General features: G+C 42.4%; 1 protein-coding gene across 3 annotated transcripts in view; it reads right to left on the reverse strand.

Annotated features, from left to right (window-relative positions):
- TECRL (trans-2,3-enoyl-CoA reductase like) overlaps positions 1-27,604 on the reverse strand; it is a 72,525-nt gene that overhangs the window by 37,273 nt on the left and 7,648 nt on the right. For all 3 annotated transcript variants that reach the window (XM_063336510.1, XM_063336509.1, XM_063336511.1), the window contains exon 2: positions 20,485-20,536. In XM_063336510.1, coding sequence (XP_063192580.1) covers positions 20,485-20,536 — 52 coding nt within the window. The remainder of the gene's footprint in view (positions 1-20,484; positions 20,537-27,604) is intronic.

A 27,604-nucleotide genomic window follows, 5' to 3' on the forward strand; every position in this document is an offset into this window, starting at 1 on the left:
GCTTCAGTCTAAAGCTGGAGGGTTTCTCTTTTCCAGGGTTGGTTTTTTTTTTTTTTTTTTAGTAGAGTTTACTTTCCAGTTTATTCTTATGAACACTTTCCGTTGGTGCTTCCTGCAGAGATTAATGGCAATCCAAGAGCATGGGTGACTGTGTTTATCTTATAATTCCTGTTGCATCTAAGATCAGGCATGTATTATTATTTACTTTCTGACATTGTGATAGTGCATCAGAGCTCAGCCACATGGTACTCAGTAGGTCACAGTCCCTGTATATTCCTTGTGATCAGCAGAGCTATTCAGCTCACTTGCGCAGGGTTATGGTTTTGGCTGTGCATTTCACACTTGGAACAAAGTTGTAAAAATAACATTTCAGCCCACTTATATCCCAGACCACTATTGACTGGAAAAAGCAGATCTAGGCTGACCAGAAAATAAGAATGGCCATCATGGTTCAAACTACAGGCCTATTTAGCCAATATTATATGCTCTGATATTCATCCAATATTGTGGTTCCTCCACATTTCTTACATTTGTGTGGAACACTTTTGGTTCATTTTTTTGCAGCACATCTGAACAGCTATTGAAACGTCTGCCTGGTTTTCCATCTCCTGTTTGGTTATTTCTACCCTCCCGACCTACCCTTCCATTGAAGGATGTTTGTCTCAGACTTTAATACAGTCACCCCGCCAACTGCATGTACATAGGTACCTGACAGATTTGCCCATTCCTCAGCTGAAAAGTTATTCACAAACTCATTGATTGTAAATGTCATCAAGATCATTCTTCTTCACTGAGCAACCTGGTCTAATGAAAGATGTCCCTGCCCATGGCAGAGGCGCCGGATTGAATGATCTTCGAATGTCCCTTCCAACTCAAACTGGTTTACAATTCTATGATTCATCCTATCCTGTTATAATTCAATGTTCCTTCTATGTGTACAGGCTTCCTTTAGTCTGGACGGGTAATCAATTAATTATAAGTCTTAAGCCTTTCACCTTATTCCATCTTCTCTGTCAGGAATCTGATACAACTTTGTGGAAAAAATCCATACATTTATTTAGGAATACTTAAAATATTTTAATGCTATTACCTTTAAAGCACCATAGTTTTTCAACACAGGATGGTATTTTCTTGGAAAGCAACTCAATGTTTACTTTTAATAGTCTGTTTTTAAAAATAGACGTGAGGAAAAACATTAAATTTTTGATGGGTTATTTTTTGTACCTGCCAGTACTTAAAACAAAAAATGAAAACATAAGCAAACTGACTGGATATATAAAAACTGACAGCCACCTTTAATTTGACCACATCCAACTATAAAAACACTTATTAATACGGGATATAAAAAGCAGATGTAGTGCTATTAAATAACCATCCGAATGCTTGCTAAAATGAATCATGGCTTGCCTCAGTACCATGCCCAGCTGCCAATACCACTATGCAAAGATGCACAGAAAACCAAAATGCAGTTTGTTTTTTCACTGCATCTAGACTAGAATTTCAGCAAATGAATCCGCTGACAATCACAGGAACTGAGTTTTAAAAGCCCATATGCAGTTTTAAAAGCGTCCAAAGGTACTCTCTATCCACATGATTAAAATTGACCTTAGCGTGTGCTCCACTACTTAAATATCAGAAGAGGTTTTGAAAATATAACAACTAAAAAATCTAAGTACTAGGTTCTTTCCAATAGTTATGAAATTTAAGGGGTCAGTCTAATTTTTACTAATTTTCATAAACTTCCATATAAATTCTTTAGTTTGCTGCCTGTTCTGTAGTAAATTACACAATCAAATGCCTATTTGTCACAAAGTATTTTTGAAGTCGGGCGAACCTGTTTGAGAGCGAAGGCGTAACATGATGATGAAGACCTCTCTTGCTGGGAAATTCAGTGTGTTCCTTAGAACACAGCCCTGCTAAAGCTATTCCTCTGGGAAGCAAGGAGCCTAAGAAATGCAAACCAGAGCTGACAGACACAGTTTGGAGATAATTAGCAGACTGACTTTCCATGATCAGCTAATTTTATTATCAGTTAAATTGTTTGCTTCTCATTGTATGTCACCACCCATGCATCTCTAATAACAAATAGCCTTAATAATTACCAGCAATACCTGCTGTGATATGAATAGGCTGATATGAACTAATGATAATGAAAATTACTATAATCAATCAGCAGCAGCATGTTTAAATTTGCAGAAATACAAGAAATTCTGGGGACCACTGTGGCACCGATATCCCTTATATGATCACAGAATGTTACACATTAGCTGAGAAATGTAACAGCACTTGCTCATGTGAACTGAGCACAGCTGAAATGCATTCCACCGCCTTAACCAGATGGCAATTTTGATATCTACATAGCAATAAGAGATTGCTAGGAAAGGCTCACGTATTAGTATGTGTGGGGATGGTGCTTTTGTGCATAATATATAGAGATGGACAGACATACCAACACACAGATTATCAGAAAACTTGCCGAGGTCTTTCCTTGACAAGTAAATGGGGAACTAATACAGTTTTGACTGGGATAGAGTTAATTTTTTAGCTTGTATGCAACTGTGTTTTGGATTTATGCTGAAAATAGTGTTGATAATACAGGGATGTTTTTGTTACTGCTGAGCGGTGCTTACACAGAGTCAAGGCCTTTTCTGCTCCTCACACCACCCCGCCAGCTGGGGGTGCACAAGAAGCTGACCCCAACTGACCAAAGGGATATTCCATACCATATGACATTATGCTCAGCAATAAAAAGCTGGGGGAAGAAGGAGGGGGGGCAATGTTCGAGTGATGACTTTTTGTCTTCCCAAGTAACCATTATGTGTGATGGAGCTCTGCTTTGCTGGAGATGGCTGGACACCTGCTTGCCAATGGGAAGTGATGAATGAATTCCCTGGTTTGCTTTCCTTGTGTGCGCGGCTTTTGCTCTGCCTACTAAACCGTCTTTATCTCAACCCACGAGTTTTCTCACTTTTACTTTTCTGGTTCTCTCCCCCATCGCAACTGGGGGAAGCGAGCGATTGGCTGCGTGGCGCTCAATTGCCGGCCAGGGTTAACCCATGACAGCGACCTTAAACAGCAATGGTCCTAAGTGTTGTTTCTCTTGGTTGCAGCAGGTGTGTTTGAGCGTTCTCAGGAACGCTTCTGAGAAAACAGGAATAGATGGAGATATCAACATGCTGACAGTTGCAGCCTTCACTGGACTGAAGTTTGCATACCCTTGCTTCACTGAGCTGACAGCAGGGAAGTGGGATGCTGAAATGACTTGAAGCTGTTGCTTTCTGCTTTTATTTGGAAGAAAAGGCTGTGGGATTTATTGTGCTGACATTGCACTTGAGTGATTCCTGAGCATGATGGCAGTAAGCAAAGCACACCTAAGAAACCACAGTAAAACTAAGTGGGGCCAGAAGACCAAGAGAGAATGTATCTGAAGCTATTACTTACTATGTTTGCCTTCACTGTAATAAACGACAGCTGCTGAGTACTGCAATACGAATGACCAGTCCACTTGAGGAATTGCAGCTCTCAGCAGCAAGCCTGGGGCAAGCAAGGCCCCAGTGTCTCTTCACGTGGCCCCACTCAAAACGCCCTCTTTGGCCACAGAGCAAAAGATGTTTTGCTGCTTTGACCTGCTAAATGCCAGTGCAATCATCTGGGTCTTTTTTTTTCAGGGCTAGTGCAGAGAGACCAGCTCTAGCCAGGCCCCTTCCAGGTACCGCCCAGCTGTACTGGCCTGGCACTGTACTGGGCTCCTGAGCACAGCTGAGCTTACAGGGGCCAGGCTACCAACTGTACGCTGCTTCTACCTCTCACTAAGTCTTTAGGGCACAGGGCTGGCCTTGGGAAGGCACCTGCTGGATATGGGATCAGTCAGCCAGGCTGTGTTTTCCTTACAGAAGGGTCTTTGATATGGTGTATCAGAATATTTAAAGAGCGGGAGCAAGGTCTTGAACATCCATGTTTGTATGGGAAGTCAGCAGGAAGAGCAGATCCAGTGTGTTCTGATCAGTAAAATCTCAGCAGGGTACTGAAAAGGATGTTGTTTTTAATGTCTCCCTACCCAGGGATAAATCCCTTTTCTTTGTCAGCTTTTTTCTCTGAGTATTTTTTCTGATTTGTTTAATTTGTAAGCTTTTCAAAGGCTTCCAAGGCCCAAAGGCATCTTGACCTCTAGTTGCTGTGGGGACACAAGTAACCACTTTCTTAACGACACGTGGAATTTGAAAGAGGAGCTATTGGATCATAAGCATCCATTTCTTTCTTCTGGTTTTTGTAATACGTGAATGTATAACGTAATACATGGAGAGCAAGCAGTGGACTGGCTGAATCGATGTCTCCAGACATTGGCTAAAACCAACAGTGCTAAGGACAGGGTCTGGCCTAGGGGCAGAACAACACACACTTCCCATGGACTAATAATCAAGTAAGTCCCAGCCTGACAAAGCGTCTGGCTACCTGCTTCATTTTTAGATGCTCATTTGATTGTTCCCATTGTCCTTAAATGCTTAAAATCTGTGAGCATCCATTTTTCCTACAAAAAGCCATGTAACTGTCACCCTGGCACCTTCACTGAAGCCCCACAGAGCCTAATCCAGAAGGTTTTTCAGAGCATGCCTAACGTCTCTATACCAAAGAGTATTATGTTGCATACAATGCCTGCAGCCATTCCCCTTAAACAGCGTCAGAATTTTGCTTTTCTTCCCCAGGATCTGGCAATCAGGGTAGTCCTGTCCATACGCTGGTTCCTGCGAGCAGTTAATCCACTCTGACTGTGCCAAGATTTGGAATTCCAGCCCGTGGGACTCTGCACTGCACCTTGGGTCACATATTCACCTGATTGCATTTTCACTGAAAAAAACTTATATAAATGCCTGGCCTCGTTGAGGAACAGAACACTCCTCTCCCCTCCACCTTTTCTTTTTTCCCTGAAAAAAAACACCTCACACTGTATCTATATTCTGATCAGGCAATAATGGACAAATTCCTTAAGAGTCAGCATAGTTTTTCTTAATGAAGATCGATTGTTATTAGTGGTAAACAGAATATTATTTGTCATTTAGAGGTCAATTTATGTCACTAGCAGATTAAGCTTTCAATTTTCCTTCTGAAACAGCTTGACGCTGAAAGCAGCTGTGGAAATTTAGACAAGAAAAAATCATCAGAAACTAAAAGCAAGCAAGTATGCAACATTTAGAGGCGTGTTTTAATATTTTTGCTACATTGTTTCTCCTTTCCACTTCTGAAAGAAAAAATAGAAAATGAAAAAGAAAATCCAGCCCTGTGCATTTCAATTTTCCGTGTAGCCTGCTGCAGAAAGTATAATTAATTTTGATCTTTCTGTGTGGATTTGCATTTAAATTAATGTGCGTGGGCAAGGGAAGGGAAAGGGGATGAAGCTCAGCTTTCATTTCATTAGTAACAACCACAGAAGAGAATGCAGCGAAACAAGGAAATAGATACTCTGACAAGCCTGGAGCTTGAGCAAGGTCACCCTAAGGGACTGCCCTTAACCAGTGCCAGGAGGTGAGGGGTGCTGAACGCCCCGCGCTGCAGCGGGGCACAGTGGGGACAGCAGGACACAGTGGGGTGGCAGTGCCCAGCTGAGCAGTGTGACACACGCGCTCTGCCCGTCCCGGAGCAGCGTCCCTGCAGGGCTGGTTCCCCTGGCGTGGGTTTCGTGCTGCCTTCGCTGCCTGTGTGACACACGGCCACTGCACAGGGGCACGCACTGTCGCTGCAGGGGGGTGGTGGGCAGGTTGGTCAGTGAAGCTGGACTCGGCGTCATCGGTTTGGGGAGTGTTTTGACCAGGGACCCCCAGGGAGGACTGCGCCCTGTGATCCGCTCACTGAAACAGCACTGAGTTTGCTTTGTATTTGCAGACAGTTGTGTTCTGGCTCTGAAATGCCAACCCCAATTAAGAGAGAGATGCATAATTTATGCCGACTGAGGATCTGTATTCTGGCAGTTATCTTTGTCTTTGAGTCTCCTGTCTCTACAAGTTTGGAAACGGTAACAAAGATAATTGTTGAGGTATCAGAGGGATGTGAGAAATCGATCAGGATTCTCTTCCTAAATATAAACTCTGTCAGTGAAGCCTTCATACAAAGGGTGACCCAAACATGAGAAACTGCACGGTAAGGAACATACATTTGCCAAACTAAGTATGTGTTTCAGGGACTAAAGATATCCTTATCCTTCCTTCTCTGTCTGCCTGTCCATATTCTAACCTGGGATTTTTAAAAATGCAGCTTAATGTTTGGTGGTTTACGAAATCAGTTGCCGTCTATCTGAATCCTTAACTGCTCAAATACCTTTACTGGTGTGGCAGTAGCCAACCCAGCCAAGGGTTTCACAGGCAGTAAAGCAGAGCGTTTAAACACAGGTATCCGACCGTCCTTGTGGTCTCAGAAAACACGAGCAATAAGATATAAAGGCCTGTTTTAAAATGCTGTTTCTTTTAAAACCTTTGTTCGTGTTCAGCCTCTGCCAGTTTCTGAGAGAACAAACAGTGCTGTGCCTTGCAGTGTTACAGACACTCTCTGTTTCAGGACACTGATAACACAGGTCACTGCCTCCTCACTTCAGGAAGCTCGGGTTTGGACATTGCCGCAATCAGCACGGCTGCTAAGTACATTTAGGAAGCAGCTCTCCACAGAGCTGCACGAGGGGCAGAGAGCAGAGAACTGGCGAGGTCACTATTTTACCCCGTGCTGCTTGCACAGTGTCTGAATGCAGTATGGCGCCGGTGCACGCTACAGCAGGCTTGGGGCCCTGCTGATTTATGTTCCGGCATCAGAAAGTGCCCAGTGGTCCAACAATCACAGCTGATACAGCAAAGATGGCTCAAAAGCTCATTTTTGCCTCCACCTTAGAAGTACTGGGCAGAGGAGTGTCCTACCCCAGGCTCTAGCTATGTTTCTTTAAATGCATTCCTAAATTCCTAAGTCAATTAGCTAATAAAGTATGCTAATGAATTATAATTTTCTTTCAATATTTGACTGTCCAGGGGATAGCGCTCTCTCCAGTCTCTTATCTAATGAGGATGCGTTCCCTTGCTAACCCCTAATAGCAAGGCGGTTTTTGTATCTAATGGCCACACCAATGCCATCAACAATTAACTGAACACATTTGAACTGACATGTTTTCTTCCTTGGTGCAAATTAATTTCTCATAAACTCATTGGTAAATTCACCACACTGAAAATTAATCGTTACTAATAACAGGGCTAAATTGTAGTTTCTCCATGAACGATGAGGAAAAGGCAGCACAGATCTGCCCTGCATTGGCAGCAGATCAGACACTAGCATGTGAGCCAGAGACTCAGTCGTGTTCCCATGTCCTTCCTGGGAGAAGTTTATTTTGGCTGGTTTAATTTCCCCTTCCCACCACCTTAATTAGGTTGAGCAGAGGCTTCAGTGCCTCAGAAGCACTGCCATGAAGCTTAGGAAACCGGTCTTCCCATCTCAGCTCTACGGCAGAGGACAAATAATTTTCCCTCTGCATACTGCGGTTCCCCTGCTGTGAAATGAGCCTACAGTACCTTTCCAGCGAATATAGTCGTGAGGACAAACAGCAAACATGGTTGATTCTACGTCACCTCCCATGCGTGCTGTGAGCGATACTCTAGGCCACATGGAGAGCACAGGACCCGTCATCCCAAGCTCCTCCATCAGGAAAAGAGCCCAGGCAGGCTGTCTGCACATCAAAGACAGGTAGACATAGTGCTTAGAGATACGGTTTAGTGATGGTTTTTGTCAGAGTTAGGTTGATGGTTGGACTAGATGATCTGAAAGGTGCCTGCCAACCTAGGCGAGTCTATGATTCTAAAGAAGTGCAAGATGCTTAAAACTGATCAGCAAGCTGCTTCTCCAGTTATACAGACATGGTCCATGAGGGACTTGATCATGGCGATACTGCTTGGTGAGTCTATTCATGCTCATACTCGAGAGATAACATTTCATCCCAATCTATACAGCAAACGCTTAATGGTCTTTGAACACCTCTACTGATTTTCCTCTGTAAATGTTACAGCCACAACTCATCTAAACTGTTTGTGAACGCTGAACTTGCACTCTAATGGCAGAATATTAAAAAAAAAAAAAATCCCTTCCTATTAGTATTTATTTGAACTAGAGCAAAAGATGTTGTTTAAAGCAAATAAACCACTGGCATAACCTTCTGTTTGTTCTATTTCTGTGCCATTTGGTAACAATTTTTGGAGCTGGCCTTCTTATTTGCAGGCAGAATTACTTGAAATTTTTCAAAACATTTTTGATGCTGTAGAAACATGTCTTTTGTTTTCAGAATTCAGAGTTGTTTATGGACAAATTGAGGTTGTATATTCAAACCCAGAAAAAAAAACCTCAACTTGTTTTCAGTGACAGGCTTACTGGTTCTTTTTCACACTCTGATTTTCCAGGTACAGTTCTCTTTTTACTTTTTCTACCTCCACATTTCCTTTCTAACCCCATTTATGGAATAATTTAGACTATAAACTTTCTTTTCTTTGTCTGAAGTTTTGATAACTTCTGGTTGGTAGGCTATGAAGTTAAGCTTGCCTGCCTTAAGAAGAAAATACAGTCTCATTAAGTGATGCTAGGCATGACTTAGCTTTCTGAGTTGGAAATATTCATTGGAAAATGTGGGACCTCCTATACTCATTTTGATGGGAAATCAAAAGTATGAGCCATATTACCCAAAAAACAAGACAAAATCTAAGTGTGCATTGAAAACAGGCTAGTGCCTAGGCTCCAGCCTTAAACCCACATCCAATATAAGTCATCACAACAGCAACAACAAAAGAGGTAAAGGAAAAGTTAAGACTTTCCAAAGTGTATGCTAAATAATTAAAAAGTTTATCTAAAACCAAAATGGAGCAAAGTATATACAAAAGCACCCACCTTTCCCCTGGGCTCAAATGCTTGTACCTTTATGTGGTAAATCTTGTTTGAATCAGACAGGAAATGTGGCTATAGTTTGCCACATTCGAAGCTTGCCTTGTATCAAGGCATCTTGCCAGTAGTGAATCCAGTGCATTTGGACTCACAAAGCTACTCGGTTCGAAATGGAAAGTTTATGACAGACCTTCAGAACCTCATGAATAGTGTTGGGGTGTTTTAAGGATCAGAAATATTCCTTCAACAAAGGTGCTGCCATGCAGTCATTTCAGCATAAATTAAGACAGCCCTTGGCAGTGGTCAAACTAAACGATGTGTTGCCACCTTTCTACATGGGAATACAGCACCCACTGCTCTTACCTAATGGATATTGGGGTTATTATATACTCCAGGAAAAACTAGATTGCTCTCCTAAAGATAAGCATATTCCAGAGAAGTCCCCATCTGCTCTTAGCTAGATGCTAAGTTTTCCACACTTTCAGAGGCCCCATCTATTTGTGTATGCATTTGCCTGTTTTCAAACATTGAAAAAAGAGATGAAAATAATTTGAAAGGGAAGGTAGTAGGTGAGACACCACATAGCCTCAGAGACTGCCTTCTCTTTCCAGAGTCTTTTGAGGGATCTAGAGGTGCCTGTGCCTCTGTTTCTCCAGATATGAGATGAGGTGTCTGGGTCTTTCATTGAAAACTTTGAGACTAATTGGTGGGGATAGGAATTAGTTTCAATCTAATGTCGGTTGGTAGAGCATGATTGGGGGACTGGAAATAACTAAATGCAAGACTGGAATACAGAGGTAAATGCGCAAAGGCACCTAACAACCTGTCTTGGTTTTGTCTGGGATGGAGTTGACTTTCTTACTGTGAGCTGTATAGTGCTATGTTTTGGGTTTGGGATGGGACTATTGTTGACAGCACACTGATGGTTTTGGTTGTTGCGAAGCAGTCAAGGCCTTTTATGTTCCTCATGCTGCCCTGCCAGTGGGTAGGCTGGGAGTGCACAAGAAGTGGGGAGGGGACACAGCCGGGACAGCTGACCTCAACTGACAGCTGACCAAAGGGATATTCCATGCCATATGACACCATGCTCAGCATATAAAGCTGGGGGAAGAAGGAGGAAGGGGGGGATGATTGGAGTTATGGTGTTTGTCTTCCCAAGTAACGCTTACGCATGATGGAGTCCTGCTTTCCTGGAAATGGCTGAACACCTGCTTGCCAATAGCAAGCAGTGAATGAATTCCTTGTTTTGTTTTGCTTTGCTTGCATGCACGATTTTGAAAGATTTCTTATTTTGGTTGTTCTTGGGGTTCCCCCCCCCCCATACAAACAGGAAAATAAATAAATAAACAGACTACAAACATGGGAGTGAGCACGAGAGAGAGTGCGCATGTAAACAAATGCAAAACAAGTCACTATCACAGGATGACATCCTTCACATTCAGGTCTGAACAGCCTCCCTTGCTCTTGTCCTGCTCAGCTCACCCTACCCCCAGAATTGCAGCTACTTGTTATGTCCCACCTCCTCTTGCCCTGTGGAAGCCGGGGGCTGCAAAAGCACAGCCGGGGAAGCCAGGAGGCAGAGAAGACCTGGGGGAAAGTCTGAACTTAGCAGCTGAAGCTGCTGCCTCTTCTCTAACCTCTCTAGCAGAGATGACACCACAGGCCTTGTCATTTTCTTCTCATGCTCTCCCAGAGTTTTCCAAGAAGGAGGGAGGTTCCACTCATGGGAGATTCGCTTCCTGTTCTGTTATCCAGTTCCTGGTGGCTCTGTTTCGGAAGAATTCCCTGTGACTTTTCATGCAGATCCATTCCATAGAGCTCCCCATAATAGAAACTGTTGGATCTTTCTGTAAAGCCATCTGCCCAAATCTGCTGTCCAAAAGCACAGGGACTTCTATAAAAAACCTGATGTAGATGCAGAGCATGTTTAAAAGCCTGAAGTGATCTTGATCCTGCCACAATCAACAGGCATCTGTCTTATTAATGGACATGAGATTCTTTTCACAGCCATGAAGACCCGCTTTGGCTTTTACCATCCTGAATTCCCTGAATGAACAATAACTCCATATGAATCTGCTGGTGCTCACCAGGTTAACGTTGGAAGTCTATCTGTTCTTCAGACAAAAATGTAATACCCAAGTTTAAATTTATGTAGGAGCTGTTTAAAAACCAAAACTACCTTGGCATCTTCTATTAACAGTTCAGTAAGCTTTCACTCTTCGTTTTACCTGAGACTAGACATTCTCTGGATTATTTCTATAGGGTCTTGCTCTGTCCTTTTCTCAGTTGAGCCACAAGCACTAATATAAGACACGTTGTAACTAATAGGCAATTCTGATAAACAAATTTTGTTGTTTGTCATCTAGATCTGTCAATTAAATCTACTGCAAAGGCAAGAAAAGCAAAGAATCTAGCTATGAAATTTCCTTTTCTTAATGAGGCATTTAAATAGCATCTCACATTTGTTCTCCGATTGTTTACATAGGATGTCATTTGTGATGCATTGTTAGAGCCCTGTAAATCTCAGCTGGGAACAGTATCCCAGAGAGCAAAGAGGGCCAGTTCTGCTTCAAGCTACATCTCAATAGATTCACTGCCTTTTCTTTTATTATATTACTCATCTGAAATGGTATCTGTAATCCTGCTAATGAAATGCAATAACATCAGATGCAGCAGCTGCCAAAAAAAGGAGAAATAATGTGAATTTCCATTAAAGTTTTTAGTTGATCTTCACTTTTTCTGTTGCTAGTTTAAATATTGCTGTTTTTTCTGAAGGTCATCTTATTTCTACGAGCATTAATGGATAGCCTGGCTTTTGTGTTTTAGACACCTTACTCCCTCTGGTTCAATAGGTCATTAGGCATATATTTAAGTCATTCTTTGTCCCAAATGTTTCTTACAGGATCACAGCCAAAACAGACAAAAGATCCCAAGGTGGATGAAAGGCAGGTTAATTATTCTTATTTTATAGATGAGAAAATGAAGCTCGACAGGGAGAAAGTGTCTAGCACACAACTCACCCCAGTCAATAGCATGACTGCCACTGGTTTTGAATCAAGTCTTAAAGACCTAAGTTTTAAACATCACGTTAATTTCAGTGTGAATTATGAGACTTCAAAAATCCCAGTTGGCCCTCTGGCTTTTATTGTTATCTGTAGAAGACCAAAATGCTTTGAAAATCTGACCCTAAAAGTCTTGCTTAAGGTCCTATGTTACTAAGTGCACTGCTTCTAAACCAGCTGGGTGAGCCAAACCTCAACCATAGTTTCCTAATTCAGTACATAATGAAAATATTCGTTGTAACCACATGTACATTTCAGAAAGCAAAGCAAAACTCCAGGGATATCTAATCAGATGCTTTTCAGATTTCATAGTTCTTCCTCCACAGCTTATAATGAGACTCAAATGCTCATCAAAAGTGAACTGCAGGTGCATAGTCTGCTGCTTGCTCTCATTATTAAGTCTGACATTTAGGAGCAAGAAGTCAGAAGTCAGCATCCCAACTAGAAATGTCCAAATCCAACTTCTGGGCTTTAGCAGTGTCAGCAAGAGGCACGTGAGTCAGGGGTCGAATGGGAGAGTTGTGACCACAGCTCAGGATGCAAAAGGGTGTCTGTGAAGTGCATGGCACCTTCTGGAGAGCTACCCGATGGCTACACCACTGTGATTGCAGCTGGAGCACTCCATGCATTGGCTGTCTCTTGAAAATAGGCCAGAATTGGATTTCTGTAATTCCAACACAGAATGTGGGAGGAAAAAAAAAGAGAGACTTTGGCATCTAAGTATAATGTAAATTTTTAGTCATTTTGAAGACGAAAATCATGAGGCCAATTCAGTTTGCTGCCTTCTTTCTTCTAACTGTGTTAGGTCAATGATGCCATTCTCATTTCCTGACTGGTTATTAACAAAAGAAGTAAAAGTATTTCCAGCTTTCACAGGTGTGCTTCAATTATTTTGACAGCTAAGGCATAAATTCAAGCTACGCAAATCTGTACGATCAGACAGACGCTTGTATTTTGTATAGAGAGATTTGCACAGATATGCCACAAATAAGCTGAGAGGAGCCTGTCCTCCTGATACTTGTTCCTGCACAGATCAGAAATGAAGCCTACTGCACAGGCTGGGCTGGTGGCTGAAGCAGCACGCCAAGGCAAGAATTTAGGTCTCTGTTCTGACATGCACGCACTGCAGAGGCAGGAAGCAATTTACTCAGGGATTAGATCTTTGATTGGGAGATGGGGAGGAAGATGGTAGCAACTGGTTTGAGTTTTGTGGCAGGAGCTGTTGCTTACTTTGTGCTTAGCCTTGCAAAACAAAAAGTACAGAGTTTAAGTATATACAAACCTCACTGTGGCAGTAAAAAGAATTTCAAGGAGTTTCTAGTAAACTGAGATGTGTTGACAGGCATAGAGAAGTAAAAAGAGTCTAGGATTATGTCATTTGAGGGATATTGAAATTCATCGTAAACTTGTATTGCTATTTACTGTGTGACTAAGACAAAAGAAAAATAAATTATAAATATAATATGAAATAAATATCATCATGTTTCCTCCTAATCTAGTCATTTTCATTTACAAAGTCCACACAGATGAATGAGCAATTTACTCAGATGAAATCTCTGTACTTCTTAGTGCCCATTTGCAATAACTGCCCATCCCTAGTGATTCGCCTTCATTGTTAATTTCCAATTGAGTTGTTATGAATGCAGAGAGGGGAAAATTTATTGAAAACAATAGTTGGATGTAACTGCCAGCCCAATGTGCTCTGCAAATCTGCGCTGGGGACGTAATGCTGGGCCTATTAGCTCTGCAGTCAGATAGCTTGCACAGCAGGATATTGCCTGTCCCTTTGAAAACTCATTCATATATGGATTCGAGCTGTGGCTCTGGGATAGTGTGAACTACTTAGGATAAAAACAGGGAGGAAGGAGTTTGAGATTTGTTAAAAGCCACGGACTTTACAGATGCCTTTCTGCCTGGGAAGTGCATCCAGCTCAAGACAACTCATGGGAGGATCAGATTGTTGCCTTCTTTCCAAAATTTTGGCTTCTTCAAAGCCTGATCTCCTATTATAGGGCAGAAGAAAGATCCCTCTGGAAGGCTCTGTGCCCTAGATATAACTTATTTGGGTCTCTTCAGTTTGTGAGACACATGAAGGGCTCCTGGTTGATTGACAGGCCAAGACTATGAAGTCAGCTTGGGAGAGCCATAAATAGCATAATTCAGCTTCTCTGAGTCCCCAGCAGGTGTATTCATCGGGCACACGAGCCTCCGCAGGCATCAAAATTGACAGATTTCATTAACTTTCTTCAACCTGAGAATCCAGCTGTAATAGACAGTGTGGAGAAATCAGAGGAACCACAGGTTCTCAGCAAGACTGTGTTATCAGACAGTCCTGATTATACAGAGCCGGTAGGCAAGGCACTGGCTTAGCAGTCACCGTTCTCCCTGGTACAGCTCTTAATGACTAATCCCCACAGCATCCTTTCTCACCTCTCTGAGCCTTGCAGTTTAACGTCGCAGCCAGCCTCTAGAATGGAATTACCTGATGCAGTACGAACAGTCATCCTTTCTAGCAACAGCTCTGCATCCAGCTCCTGCATTTTAGCACAGGCCTGGCAAAATGTGGAGCTTGCCCTTGCTCTTGGAATCATGCTACTAGCTCTCAGATGTCATTAAAAACAGGAATGCTGCAGATTCAGAGCATGAAAACCCTTAGCAAACTTTTGGGAAAGGAGAAAAGGAAGCCCACTTCCTCCGCTAAAGGATTGGTTTTAGTACCTCATGTGCCTTAAGCTCCTCTCACAAGGCTTGCCTTGTGATTTCTAAGCAATGAGAGATTCTCCTCCTTGCTCTTCACCAGGCCAGCTTGGCTTCCACTGTTCTGTGTTTTGAAGATCTGCTTCAGGGTTTTGGGTGAACAATAACCTGTTGGTTTTAAAATGCTGCTCTCCTTCCAGCTGCTCAGTACTGGCTGAGCTGAGCACTACTGACAGGCAACTGGGGGGAGAAGTGAACCGGAGGCAGTCACAGCTAATTCTGAGAAGCAAAGGAGGGAGAATATGCAGAGGCCTCCCATGCAGACGGAAAAGAATTGTGTGATATGGTACTTCTGCTTATGTTTGTCCTCTGAGATGGTTAGGTATCTCCTTGCATTAGGCAATAAAGATCTTATTCAAGGCACTTGGAAGTCAGTGGGAATGTCCGATCAACTCAGTGAAATGGTGTGTTGGAAGGGCCTGCACAGGAGCCTCTGATCTTGCTTTTGTGCAGGGAGTCAGACGGGGTATGTTCTCACCAGGTGGTCTGGAGGGTGATGACATCTATGGGGCTGCCTGTTCTCTCGTGGCTTCTGGGGAACGTGCAGGACGACAGCAGTAGGTAAAACCTGGCAGATGAATGCATCCTAACACATTGCCCTGCAGCCTATGGAGGAGGCTGTAGGAGAAGGCTAGAAGAGAGATTGGTCCCCACCATGAAGAAGGAGTTGCACTGTCTTTCTCCTTGTCCTCTCTCTAGAGGAAAGCAACAGAAATTATTTTAGTGGTTTTCCAGGGAACATACAGCTTAGGATCACTATAGAAATACCTGCAAGAAGCAGCTGGAAGATTGTGTGGCAGAATTCTAAAGTTTCATAGTGTCCAGAAATGATGCTATTTATTCTTGAGTGCCATCTACTGACAATTTCTTTCTTAATGATTTACTCTCATTAACATTGCTTATTTTAAATACCCTAGCTCCGTTAGCTTAGATGGCGGGGGGCGGGGGCTGCAATTTTGGAGCTGAAGAATTAGGAGTTAATATTTTATTGGGACAGCTGGCAGCTTGTAATGTTCCTTATTCCTTCAGCACCTCATTCCCCACTGCAGATTGGGATATTCTGCACATGATGTTTTCAGTTCTCTCTTCAACTTCCCTTTTTCCTTCCACCCATCATCAGGCTTCCTCCCATCTGCCCTTCCTTCCCTGCCTGCTCCTTCTACCTAGAGGGCAATTTCTGGCTCACTCTTCTGACTTCAAAGAGTAGCTCTACTTGTGCTACCTCCTTCTGCAGGAGGTTGCATCCATGAGTTTGTTACAGTATTGCTGAGATCTTAGTTCCCCCTCTCCTTTCTGTTCTTCCTCTTCTTTCAAGAGCTTTTTCAGCAACTTTTGTGCAGTAACCTTGAAAATATTTAATGATCACCGATTCCACTATATTACCTGTCCTAGAGGTATTTTATTTTAGTTATGTGATACTTGAATTAGCATTATTATTACAGTTTTTCATTTTCTATCTGTAAGATTTCCTCCCCCACCAGTCCAATACGTTTTGCAAAGATAAAAATAAATTAAAGGTGAAGAGTTATGGCCAAGGACAAGAGCTCGCAAAGTTTAGCCCACAAGGTATTTCTTTCACCATTGAAAACATAATCTTTATAGATACAGAAAACGCCAGGCACCTAACTCATTATAAGCAACTGAGAAAATGGGACAAAAGGCTTCCTTCTTATACACTTAGTTTTTGGCTTCGTTTCACCCCTGCCACCTAGCCGAAGGAATAAGGAAAATAGTAGTAAAGTCACCTAGTGCACACCACCTATTTGATTGAGGCTTCTTTGACTATACTTAGTACAGTGTGATGGCCAGTAACACCCAGGCACTCAGCTGCCACTCAATTTCAGGCAGAAAACATCAAGCTGTAGAAGTGTAGACATTTGTATAATGCCACTATAGAAGATGTATTTTTGTCCTCACCACACATATATTGTGGAACTCCTTCCCAGAGGATTTTGCTGAGGTCAAAACTGTAAGTAGGTTTAAAAAGGATTAGACAGATTCATGGTGGGCAGGTGTGATATTTGCTATTAAGCGTGACAGCCTGGATCTAACATCTGTTACAGAAAGCCCCTGTAGAACTGACGGCTGGAAGGCTGCAACAGGGAAACTGCTGTTCTGTGCTGACCCTGGTTGGTGCTGCCAGTCCCTGCCAGGGGCAGTGGCTACAGCAACCAGGGGCTGATACAAAACAGCGGCCTCCAGTCTGGAAGAAGCCTTTGAATTCCGGCGGAAATGGCAGTTTGCCTTAACTGGTTATTCTCCACTAAGAGCTCATATATTCCTGAATCTCCTGTGATAAAACTGGGATTGGCCCCCTCAACTCTGTCACAGAAAGCACAGGGTTAGGCTTTGCCACGTTTGTTTCAGTAAGAGACAGTTTTGCTGAAGTGAGAGCTGAGGAGTATTTGTTCCTGGACTTCTAAGTCCATGTTCTGCCTTTTGTATCAAGACATATACAAACTAATGTTTGACTGACTTAGAAACTACTGAGCAGTAAGATGTTATGTGTCACTTGCATCTCTAATTTTAATGATTAACAGCCTCCTGTGCTGCAATTCATAATTCAGTCTTTTTCTTCCTGTCTTGAATCAGGCAGTGAAAACTGATCAGTGACAGAGATGATGCTTGTGAAATTGCTGCACAGGGGTTCCTCTCACTGAAGGGCTGACAAGATACCAGCTGAGGAGAAAGCTTAATTGCATGGGTGATCAAAGGAGAACGTATGAAGACAGGGAGACTGTAAGGGGGTGGGCGTAGGAGTGTGTTTTAGCAAGAGATTATAGGGGAACACATGAGTCTGGCACACAGACAGAAATGAATGCATGAGCTAGTACAAAATAGCACGCTAACCAAAGGCATCCACAGATCAGCCTCAGCCCCTTCTCAGCTCTTGCCTAAAAGAACTGTAGCCTATAAGCTGCCATCCTCCAAACTATACGAAGAGAAAAAAGGAAAGGTTTGTTCGTTGCAAGTGGGAAAGGAGGAGGAGGGGGGAACCTCATGAGACAACATCCAGGCTGAACTAGAAAAGAGAGATCAAAGCAATCAGCTGGAATGGGAAGAAAGGAGACAGGACACTGACACAGTGTACTCCTGGGAATGGTAGGAACTGAACTAAAAAATTATAAACTGAAAAAGCATTGAAGGCATGTGCCAGCCCTTCCATGCTTTGTTGTATTCCTTACTGTCTTCCTTTATACTCATCTCCACCTACATCATTGGGAGTATTTGAGGAGTAGGGTACCTCTAAATATGAAAACAGATGCCATTAAAATGGCTTATACACAGACTTTTACTATTTTAGCCCAAATCCATTAAAAACCTCATTACATTTAAATTGGCATAAACCTCTGTGCCAGTGATCCTCAGCTGATTTAAGCTGCATCAATATAAATCTAGTTTCAATTGATTTAAGAGAGTGTAGGCAGAAATGCACTGCCTTTCACGAACTGATGGGAAGACATACTCTTATTGAATTAGTAAAACTTGTGCACTCCGTCTTTTCATATTCAGCTGTGGGGTTTTTGAACTTTTACCATTTTGCATTTTACAAGGCCTTACAGGCAGTGAAAACAAGTAGTTTTGGAGCAGTCAAGAAAAGGACCTGGGGGTGCTGGTGGACGGCCAGCTTAACATGAGCCAGCAGTGTGCCCAAGTGGCCAAGAAGGCCAACAGCATTCTGGCTTGTATCAGGAATAGTGTGGCCAGCAGGACTAGGGCAGTGATTGTCCCCCTGAACCTGTCACTGGTGAGGCCTCACCTCGAATACTGTGTTCAGTTCTGGGCCCCTCTGTACAAGAGGGACATTGAAGGGCTGGAGTGTGTCCAGAGGAGAGCTACCAGGCTGGTGAGGGGTCTGGAGACCAGGTCATATGAGCAGAGGCTGAGGGAGCTGGGCATGTTTAGCTTGGAGAAGAGGAGGCTAGGGGGAAACCTCATTGCCCTCTGCAACTACCTGAAAGGAGGTTGGAGAGAGGTGGGTGTTGGCCTCTTCTCCCAAGAGAATAATGACAGGACCAGAGGAAATGGTCTGAAGTGGCAGCAGGGGAGGTTTACATTAGATATTAGGAAGAATTACTTTACTGACAGAGTGGTCAGGCACTGGAACAGCCTGCCCAGGGAGGTGGTTGAGTCACCATCCCTAGAGGTATTTAGGAAATGTCTAGATGTGGCACTTCAGGGCATGCTCTGAAGGGCAGAGATTGTAGGTTGTTGGTTGGTTTTTTTTGTGTGTGTGTATGGTTGGACTCAATGATCTCAAAGGTCCTTTCCAACCATGAAGATTCTATGATTCATCAACTGAACCTTTGTGCAACCCCAGAAGCCTTCAGCTTTAGTGTTTTATGAAATTCTAAGCCTTCAGCTTTAGTGTTTTATGAAATTCTAAGGACAGAGGAGAAACATAACATTTCTTCTACTTACCCTACTTTGAACTCAGCATTAGTGTCTGACTAAAGCTGTTTTTGCAAAAGGCATCTAGCTTTTAGTTGAATATGCTATTTTGATAAAAATGATGAAAGCCCATCATCTCAGGTGCTTACCCCAACAGTAAACCATCCTGCCTCTTGGAATCAAATACCTCATTAAAAATTTTGAGTTTCTCTGGCTTTCACTTCCAACTCTCAATCCTTCTTGCATCTTTTTCTACTCAACTAAATACCTTTGCAGTTCTAAGAAGTCCAGTTCAAGTTACCAGGCCTTGAATAGACCTGCCTGTCTCAAATGCGGGTGACACTCAAGGTTAACGGTTCTCATCACAAGTAGCACTTTACTTCTCACAAGCAGAAGTAAGAGAAACATTTCTCAGTCTAGGAGCAATGGTGGCACAGTTAGGATCTCTACAAACACAGATACAGCAGTATTTTAGCATTTCCGAACTCAAGGCACACTATACACACATATACATCCTGTAGGTTTCAGATACATTTGGGCCCACTCCCCAAGATCCTGACCAGCAATTCAGTGGATAATGGTAAATGCCAACAAACTTTGGTGCTTGGCTACTTTCATTTCTCTTTATTCCACCTTTAAAACCACCTTCCTCTAGTAAGGGCTGGAGGTGTGTAGTTAGGAGGAGGCAGAAAAGAAGCATCCAGCGAAACTGCTCTGTTCTCTGGCAGGAAGAAAAGAGTGTTTTCAGAGTATGATTGCTCTCATCTCTTCTCATGTACCAGGTCCATATCTGCAGTCTGTATGTGCAAAAATTAGCCTCTCCCCCACTATTTTCTCCCCTCCTCATGGATATAGAAAACAAAAAAAAAGCAGTATGAGAAGAAAGGGAGGTTGCCCTGACCATTAAGGAACTGAACATGGCTGAGTCAGTTGAGAAGTCTGTCAGACTGCCTGCACGATCTCAGATAAGTCATTTAATCACTCTGCGCTTGAATTCCCCACTACAGTAGTTATTTGGTCTACATGGTCTGTTTATGTCCAGCTTGAAGCAGTCTAATGTTATCGAAGCTTATCTAATATAACACTGTGAGGGCAAATGCAGTTGTGTCTTGAACTGACACTGTGTAATGTTAAAAAGAAGATAGAAAAGTATTGCCCCTCATGGGCTGGCAGTGATAAATTATGCATTACTCTTCTTCCAGCCTCTCATATCTGCAATAGCTACAGTAGAACCTTAGTCCAAACACTGCTCTTATTTAGCACTGAAGCTGTCAAGCGAGTCTCAGCTTTAATGTGAGATTTCATGAAAAATAAATCTGAAAATTTCTCCAAGCTGGAAGGCCTCTAACCATGCCTCCAGCCTGCTAGCCATAGTACTTACATGCTTTGTGAAATTTGTGTTTCACATCAAGAAGGGTAGATGATGGAGGTATCTGGAAAAGAAAACAAAATGCATGCAGATTAATTTTTCTGTCTTCTTTACTCTGGGATCTCTTCTCCCCTCCTCTTATGAAGAGGTGAATATGAAGCAATAATGAATCAAATCAGCAAATTTGCTCTGACATGTTCACATGTTATTAAGGATTGTCCACATTTGATTTACACATTACCTGGGCCATCTCTGCTTGGCCAATGGAGGGGTAAAATCCCAATGGTCAAGAGGGAAAGCTGCTGGCCCTGCTTGAGGCACTAACTGCCCTCAAGATCAAACCAGTGGGAAAACTTGAAGGGTTAGCTTTAGAGGTACGTTCAAGCATTCTGGGGCCTGGCTCTTAGACACATGAAAGGGTTTTCCTGAGGGGCCAGTAATAAAGGTGGCAGCTTCTGTCCTTTCTGCCTAAAATGAGTTTCCTTCTGCATGCTGCCGTTCATGTGCACTGAAGCAATTCAGGTGTCACAGTGTTAGATGGCAGTCTGGAGGCCTTTTAGGCTCTATTTTATTATGTATATTGATTTCTTAATACACTTTGTACAAAGTATCTGAGAAACACAGCATTTACTAGAGCAAAAGACTTAGAAGTACCTTGTACTTACAAGGAGAGGCAATGGAACACTTGAGGAAGTAGTATGTTGAGCTGAAGCTCAGGGTGATAGAGGTGGCAAGAGGCAAGGGTCTGGTCTTAACAAGACCATACCTTTGTAGTTGACGCTGATTTAATATTCTGTATTGTTTATTTAAGCACAGAGACTGAGAAGTAAATTGAACTGTCTTAACCATGGGGATCTGCTTTGGCTCTAGTGAAGACCTCTTTGCTTCAGTCAGACAGCAGAACGCAGAAAACCACCTTCCCTGGAGACTTTAGGCACCTGCACAGCATAGGGTAATACCAGTATGATGTGGTGGTGACATACAGCGAAATCTTGAGGAGCAGCAGAATTTCTTTGGGCTGGGGTAGAGAAACAGCCATGGTACCATTTTCCCTGGCTGGGCACCCATCACCTGGTTCACTCCATCTCCAGCTTCCCTCAGACTAACCAGAATGTGGCAGTTTCCTGACATAGCCTCCTAGGCAGTTACATAGGAACCCAACAATTCTTCTCTGCAGAAGCTTGCCTGTCTCTTCCCACCTAAAGATTTCTACGGGGTTTTCTGGGCAATCCAACTCCACTTTCATTGCATTACGTGGAACTCACACACTTAAGCATTAATCGACTTACTGAGCCTTGCACCACACTTAGACTGTATCCCCACTTCTTCCAAAGGTGGTTAGTGATATTGATCTATCTATGTATTTTACTTATTAGTGATATTAGTGAATTGTGACAATAGCCATGCATAAAAAATAGAGAGAGTAAGAAATTGTGCTAGTAGAGATCATTCAGCACCTTAACATAGGTCGTTTTGCTGAAAAGACTGAGTCTGGAGAAATACGTAAGAAAATAAAATTTCTGACTCAAAAGCAACAAATCAGTACAGAAAGAAAAGTTTTGCTCTGATATAATTTGACACCCCATGCAAATACACAATATATGTGCCGTTAGTGCTTAGGAGTAAGCCAACTTGTTTCCGGTAATAATATGAACAGGCAGAGCGCTTAATACAGATTTCAATGATCTAACGCTGTAAAACAATACCTGTGCTAAATGGTATGTAAAGTTCAGATTTTTCCTAGCTTTTTCTTTGGCTTTAGATGAGAACACTTTCTTTTCCCCAGTTACAAAGGGTTTTACTGGGGACTGGAAAAGTCCTTGTTTGCAGAAACTGCTCTAAGTGAACCGCTACATAAACGCTGACTTTTCTCTCTGATGCACCTGCTAAGCGAAGTCAACTCCACCCAAATCAGGGGCCGGACTCCTTGAGACCAAGGATGTACCCTTTCTCCCTCCCCGCATCACCAAGGTCATGTGGTACCCAAACCACGTTGACCAGTACTGGGCCAGGAGAGGGACATTGCCCTTAGAGTTCCTGAAGCCAGACGGGGTCCCTTTTCTTCCCAGCTACAGGGAACAACAGAAGAAGCCATCTTAACTTTCTAAATTCAAAAAGGAAAGAAAACATTTTATCTGTATTCATTACACTTAAGTCATTCCACGCAACATCCAACAGAACAGCACACCCCCCATAGTCTACAGGGGCCTTTTTCGTAACGTGTACAACCACTGTGGACTTGAATATGGGAGATGGGGGAGGGCACACATTTTCAAAACCTCTAAAAATATCTGAAATTGTTTTCTTACACCTTGTAATCTCACACCTGTCGGATCTGGAGCCCAGAATCCATCAGATATGGATGCAGGTGCTGTTAGCTGGCAACAACCACGTGGCACACAAAACTGCAGACCAAAATCTGTCACGTATCTTAGTGCAGGGCAGGTGTGCAGGTTTTCAGAGTTAGCATTGCCAGCTCAAGGACGGGGATGGTCTTTTTCAATGTGATGGATGATCATCTGGCTTTCTAAACACAGTATAAACCACCTTACAGCAGGGCCTGCATCCCTACAGGAGATCAGCATCTCACCGTGACAGGTTCTGGGAAAGAGTAGCCAGGGCCAACCCATGCTCCAGAGAGCTGATCATCTGATTAAGTCAAGGGAAGCTGAAAGACAAGCTGAACACGCTCACAAGCTGAACACGCTCACAGAGCAGCACTAGCTCAAAACAGAGCCCATGGTCTCCATCTGCGCTCCTGAGTATGTGTCAGCTTCGGGGCAGCACTGCTTTCACACAGTGCAAAATTTATAGTCCATTCCTTCTTAGCAACTCTACCTTTCCATCCCTCTCCCAGTTTTCCACCTGAGGCTTTCAGTGCTTTCTCCCCTCCACATCCTGCTATGCCAGCCATGGGATTCATACCACCTAACTTTAGCTATCAAAAAATTAGCCTAAGCTTGTGTTCTACCTATAGAACCATTCACGTGCTTCAGGTGTTTAAAAGTTACAAAGTACGTGCCAGGTTTTGTGCTTGCAATGGCCTGCTGCAGCAGAGGAGCCAGTGAGTGTATCCACGTGGTGTGATGTGAACCATCACATACCACTTCCCCTACAGCCAAAGCTGGTGCCTGAACAGCGTAGCTGCAGCTGGGAGGGACTGTGCTCTATACGACACCTCTGAGAGAGGCAGAGCTCATTAGCAAGATCACTGCTGTGCCTGAGCACATCCAAGCTGCTTTAGGCTAGAGCTGGTTAAATTCCTGCCAGCTCAGGCCCAGGCAGAGTGTGTACTTGGTTGGTTAGTCGCGGTCTGGCGGCTCTGCGTGGCACCACACTCTACGGGCTGCAAGTGCCCAGGGAAGGCCTGGAGCACACATCCAGCCAGGAGGGCAGGAAGACTTTGGTTTTATGGGCCAGCTGGCTTCGAGAAGGACCCTTCCACTTGAGACAAACTACACAGATTGCGAGTTGAAAAATAACACAAACACCATCCTCTTCCGAATGGGCTATAACATAGAGGAATGACAGTGTCCTATCCCAGGCAGAATAACGGGGCCATAGCCACAAAAGAACGAAATACATTTTTTTATGATCTTGATAATTCTGTGTCCTTTTTGTTAAAGACCTCATAAAACAACTGGCAAAGTTATAGATTCAAATATTGATCAGTGTGAAGATGGATGCTGAGACATCAGCTTACTACTAAGAGTGTCCTCTTCGTAGACCATTAATTATCTTTTGTTCTTTTCATTGTACATCAATATAAGCTAAAGAATTGTAAGGACTGGAACAGCATCTGCTCTTATTACCCTTTGTGCTAACTGAATAAAACACCCTGGAACATTTCATTGTAATTATTAGGCTTACTCTTTTAAATTATTTCTGAAGGTGTTATAACCTTCCTTTTCCACTATTTCAGCACTTTTCAAATGTGCAAAGGGAAAGCAGAGTGAAAGACCACCCTTGATTTTATTTAAAATAAGATGAATTTCATTGTGAAAACACCTCTTACTTGGCCCACATCTTCTATGACTGATGGTCAAGCCAGTTTTCCCTCGAACTTCTTAACTTGTAGTCTAACTCCAGATTTTAAATATAGTTAACTTTCTAGTAAGTTGCTATCATGTGTAAGGTTCAAGACTACTTCTTCTTCACAAAAAAAAGTTATGAAGAAATGCAGATTTTACAGGTGCGGGTTGCATTCATTACACTTTTCATTCAGAAAAGGATGATTTAAAATCCTCAAGTCCTATTTTTCCTATACCTTCCTTGCAAAAATACTTTTACTTTTCCATTCGAGACAACTTTTCATTTTTCAGGAATTCAAGACTGAAAGGACCTTCTGGGTCACCCATTCCAGTTCTATCCTTCCTTTATGCACCAATGCACAAAGCATCACATTTCTTTTTAAGATTTAAAATACCATATTAGTAACTTAGGCTATGACTCAAGGAACAGCACTAAGTGGAAGATATTATGGGAACTTAATACTGCCTTTTGTGAGTGCAAGCTAATCAGATAGTTATCCACTTTCATACCTCTCACATTTATAAGTCAAGGAATTATAACAAATCTAGCGATCTGTATGTAATTGCATCATGCAGTTCTTGCACTAAAGAATTATTTCAGGGGTTAGAGGTTAGCAGAATATCAATAAGAATTTGAATAGTAGAATTTTAGCAAATAAGTGATCTTTCATTCAACATTTCCCTTTGAATGTTTTTTCTCTTTGTGACATGTCAGTACCACTGTGCTGCTGAGTCACCTACTTTCCAATAGGCAGACATTTTCCATAATTGCAGAAATTCAGAAATTCTGCCACTCCAGCTGCTCACTAACCACACACGGCCCCATGTTCAGACAGGGTACCTTTGTTCAAAAGGGTGACATCGGCTTATTTCAGCTGAGAATCTGACCCCAAAACAGATAACCAGCTAATGGGAAAGCCAGGTAATTTCCAAATTCAACACTCAACAAATACTTCATCATCATTGCTTTTGCACCCTGCCCTTGCTTTCGGACCATGCTATATCATTAGAAATCAGTGGTATTTCACAGAAAGTTAATCAGGAAAACACCTGTTCTAATTGATCTCTGTGTTTTGTGTTTGGCTTCTAGATCAGATTACTTTTTTTTAATTGTTATTTTTCAAAGACAGCATTAAAAATTGGATACTGATTTACTGTAACCTCCCTCAGTGTGTCCCACGCTGCTGTCTTGTTAGCCTGGTGAACCAGTATGCCGGTCATGTCCAAAGAGATATAAATAGATGACCCCACCGTGGAAATGACATAGAAGTAGCTACATATAGACGAGTGGTGTCAGCAACTACACAAAGGCTTTATATGGAATTTAATATTTTACTCAGTAGACTGCAGTGAACTGCCTACCAAACAGCTAGTTCTGATCTCAAGCCAGTCTTTGCAGAAACTGGAGATACTCAGAACTATGGTTTTAGCTCACGTCGGTTCCAGTGTACTCTGAGATTATTATGTGGTCACATGAACTTTAGCATATGAGATAATCCAACTGACTAATATTTCCAGTGACTATGGGGCAAATTATCTAAGAATACACATAACCACATGCTTGCCGGGTGCAGTCATGTCAATTTACACTTGCCAAGTTTGTCTCTGAAGATGTTATATTGGTTTTGTACTGCTAGCTGGGTACTTATATTTAAAAAAAACTATCCCTTTGCAAGAAGTTTTCTGAAAAAGCGTCAGACACCAGAAGGAGCTTTTTCTCCCTCTGCTAAAGATGAGAGTGGAAGTAAAGAGAATGCAATCCATTAGCAGACAGAACAGAGGCCATCCCTCAATTTACCGAATTCACCACATTCACCTATTTCTGTGCAAATCTGACTAGAACTGGTATGCCTCCATGCCTTCTGACCTTTGATTAAAGGGAACTGAGTAAGGTTGCTGTACTCACCTTGAGAGCTTAACAGCAGAACCAGTCAGGAAACCTCTGTCGCAACACTTTTCTGCCAGGGAAAGGGAATTGTTCTGGCAAAACTCTGGATCTGTAAATTTGTATTGACTTCAAATTTTAAAAATTAAATAGAAAATGTTTTGGTTTTTTTTAACTCCTCTTCAGGAACATGCTGAAAATTCATTTCATTGTGTTATTTTCATTTCTTTTTATTTCTCATCGGTATGGAACTTTCATTACTTTTGCATTATTTTATGACACATCAGTCATGATAGTGTAAAATAATGTAACACATGGCTCTCATGCCATGGAAAATAACCGAATAGGAAATAATATTCAAATAAATGCATATTAAATTGTAAAATAAATTGCACTTGAAATGCAATATTTATTGTGTCATAGAGGATTGAAATATTCCAAAATTAATTTATAATGCAGTCTTTCACAAATTCTACCTCATCAAAAATTCAAGACTCATTTTTTTCCAGTGTAATTTGAAAAGAAAACATTTGGGATATGCACTTAAAAAAAACCCCAAACAACTCATTTTTACCAGTTCTTCTCAGGAAGAAAGTGAGGTTTGGGGTTTTGTTTGGATTTTGATTGCCAGTCCTAGCACAGATTAAACATATAGCTTAGATGTGAAATCTCTCTGAATTTGTCTTCCCTTTTCCATGAAATAGCTGTAGAGGTTTATGTTTGGTTTTTTATACCTATGCAGACTGCTAACATTTAAAATCAAGGCATGCACCCAAGAAACTCAACCAATTCTTAGCACAGGATGGTCAAAAACTATTTGGGGGACTGTACGAAAACAAAAAGCAAGAGTGAGATTAACCAACTCAAAAGAAAATTCCCAGGAGAACACGTATTAGCAAAACAAGGGGTTCTGTAAGTAGCAGGGCTAATAAAGCCTTACTTTCTACTAATAAAGAACTTCAAAGCCTTTTCCAGCTGCCTCATATCCCTTCCCTGTCTCCTATGACATTTCCATGGGGCAAGAAATGGGGTCTGTTTTGCTGCCCTGCACTTGTTGATGGCCCAGTCGGGATGCGCACATCCAGCAGACAGCTGGCTACTGGCGTGCAGCAGGGGTGAAGGCTGCACTCCGCCTGCGCTCTCCACTCTGAAACTCTGTGCTACCTGGCCACCAGCTGCCATTAGACCAACAGCAACTACCTCATCTTTTGAGCCT

The sequence above is a fragment of the Chroicocephalus ridibundus genome, chromosome 5, assembly GCF_963924245.1.
Source record: "Chroicocephalus ridibundus chromosome 5, bChrRid1.1, whole genome shotgun sequence".
Lineage (NCBI taxonomy): Eukaryota > Metazoa > Chordata > Aves > Charadriiformes > Laridae > Chroicocephalus > Chroicocephalus ridibundus.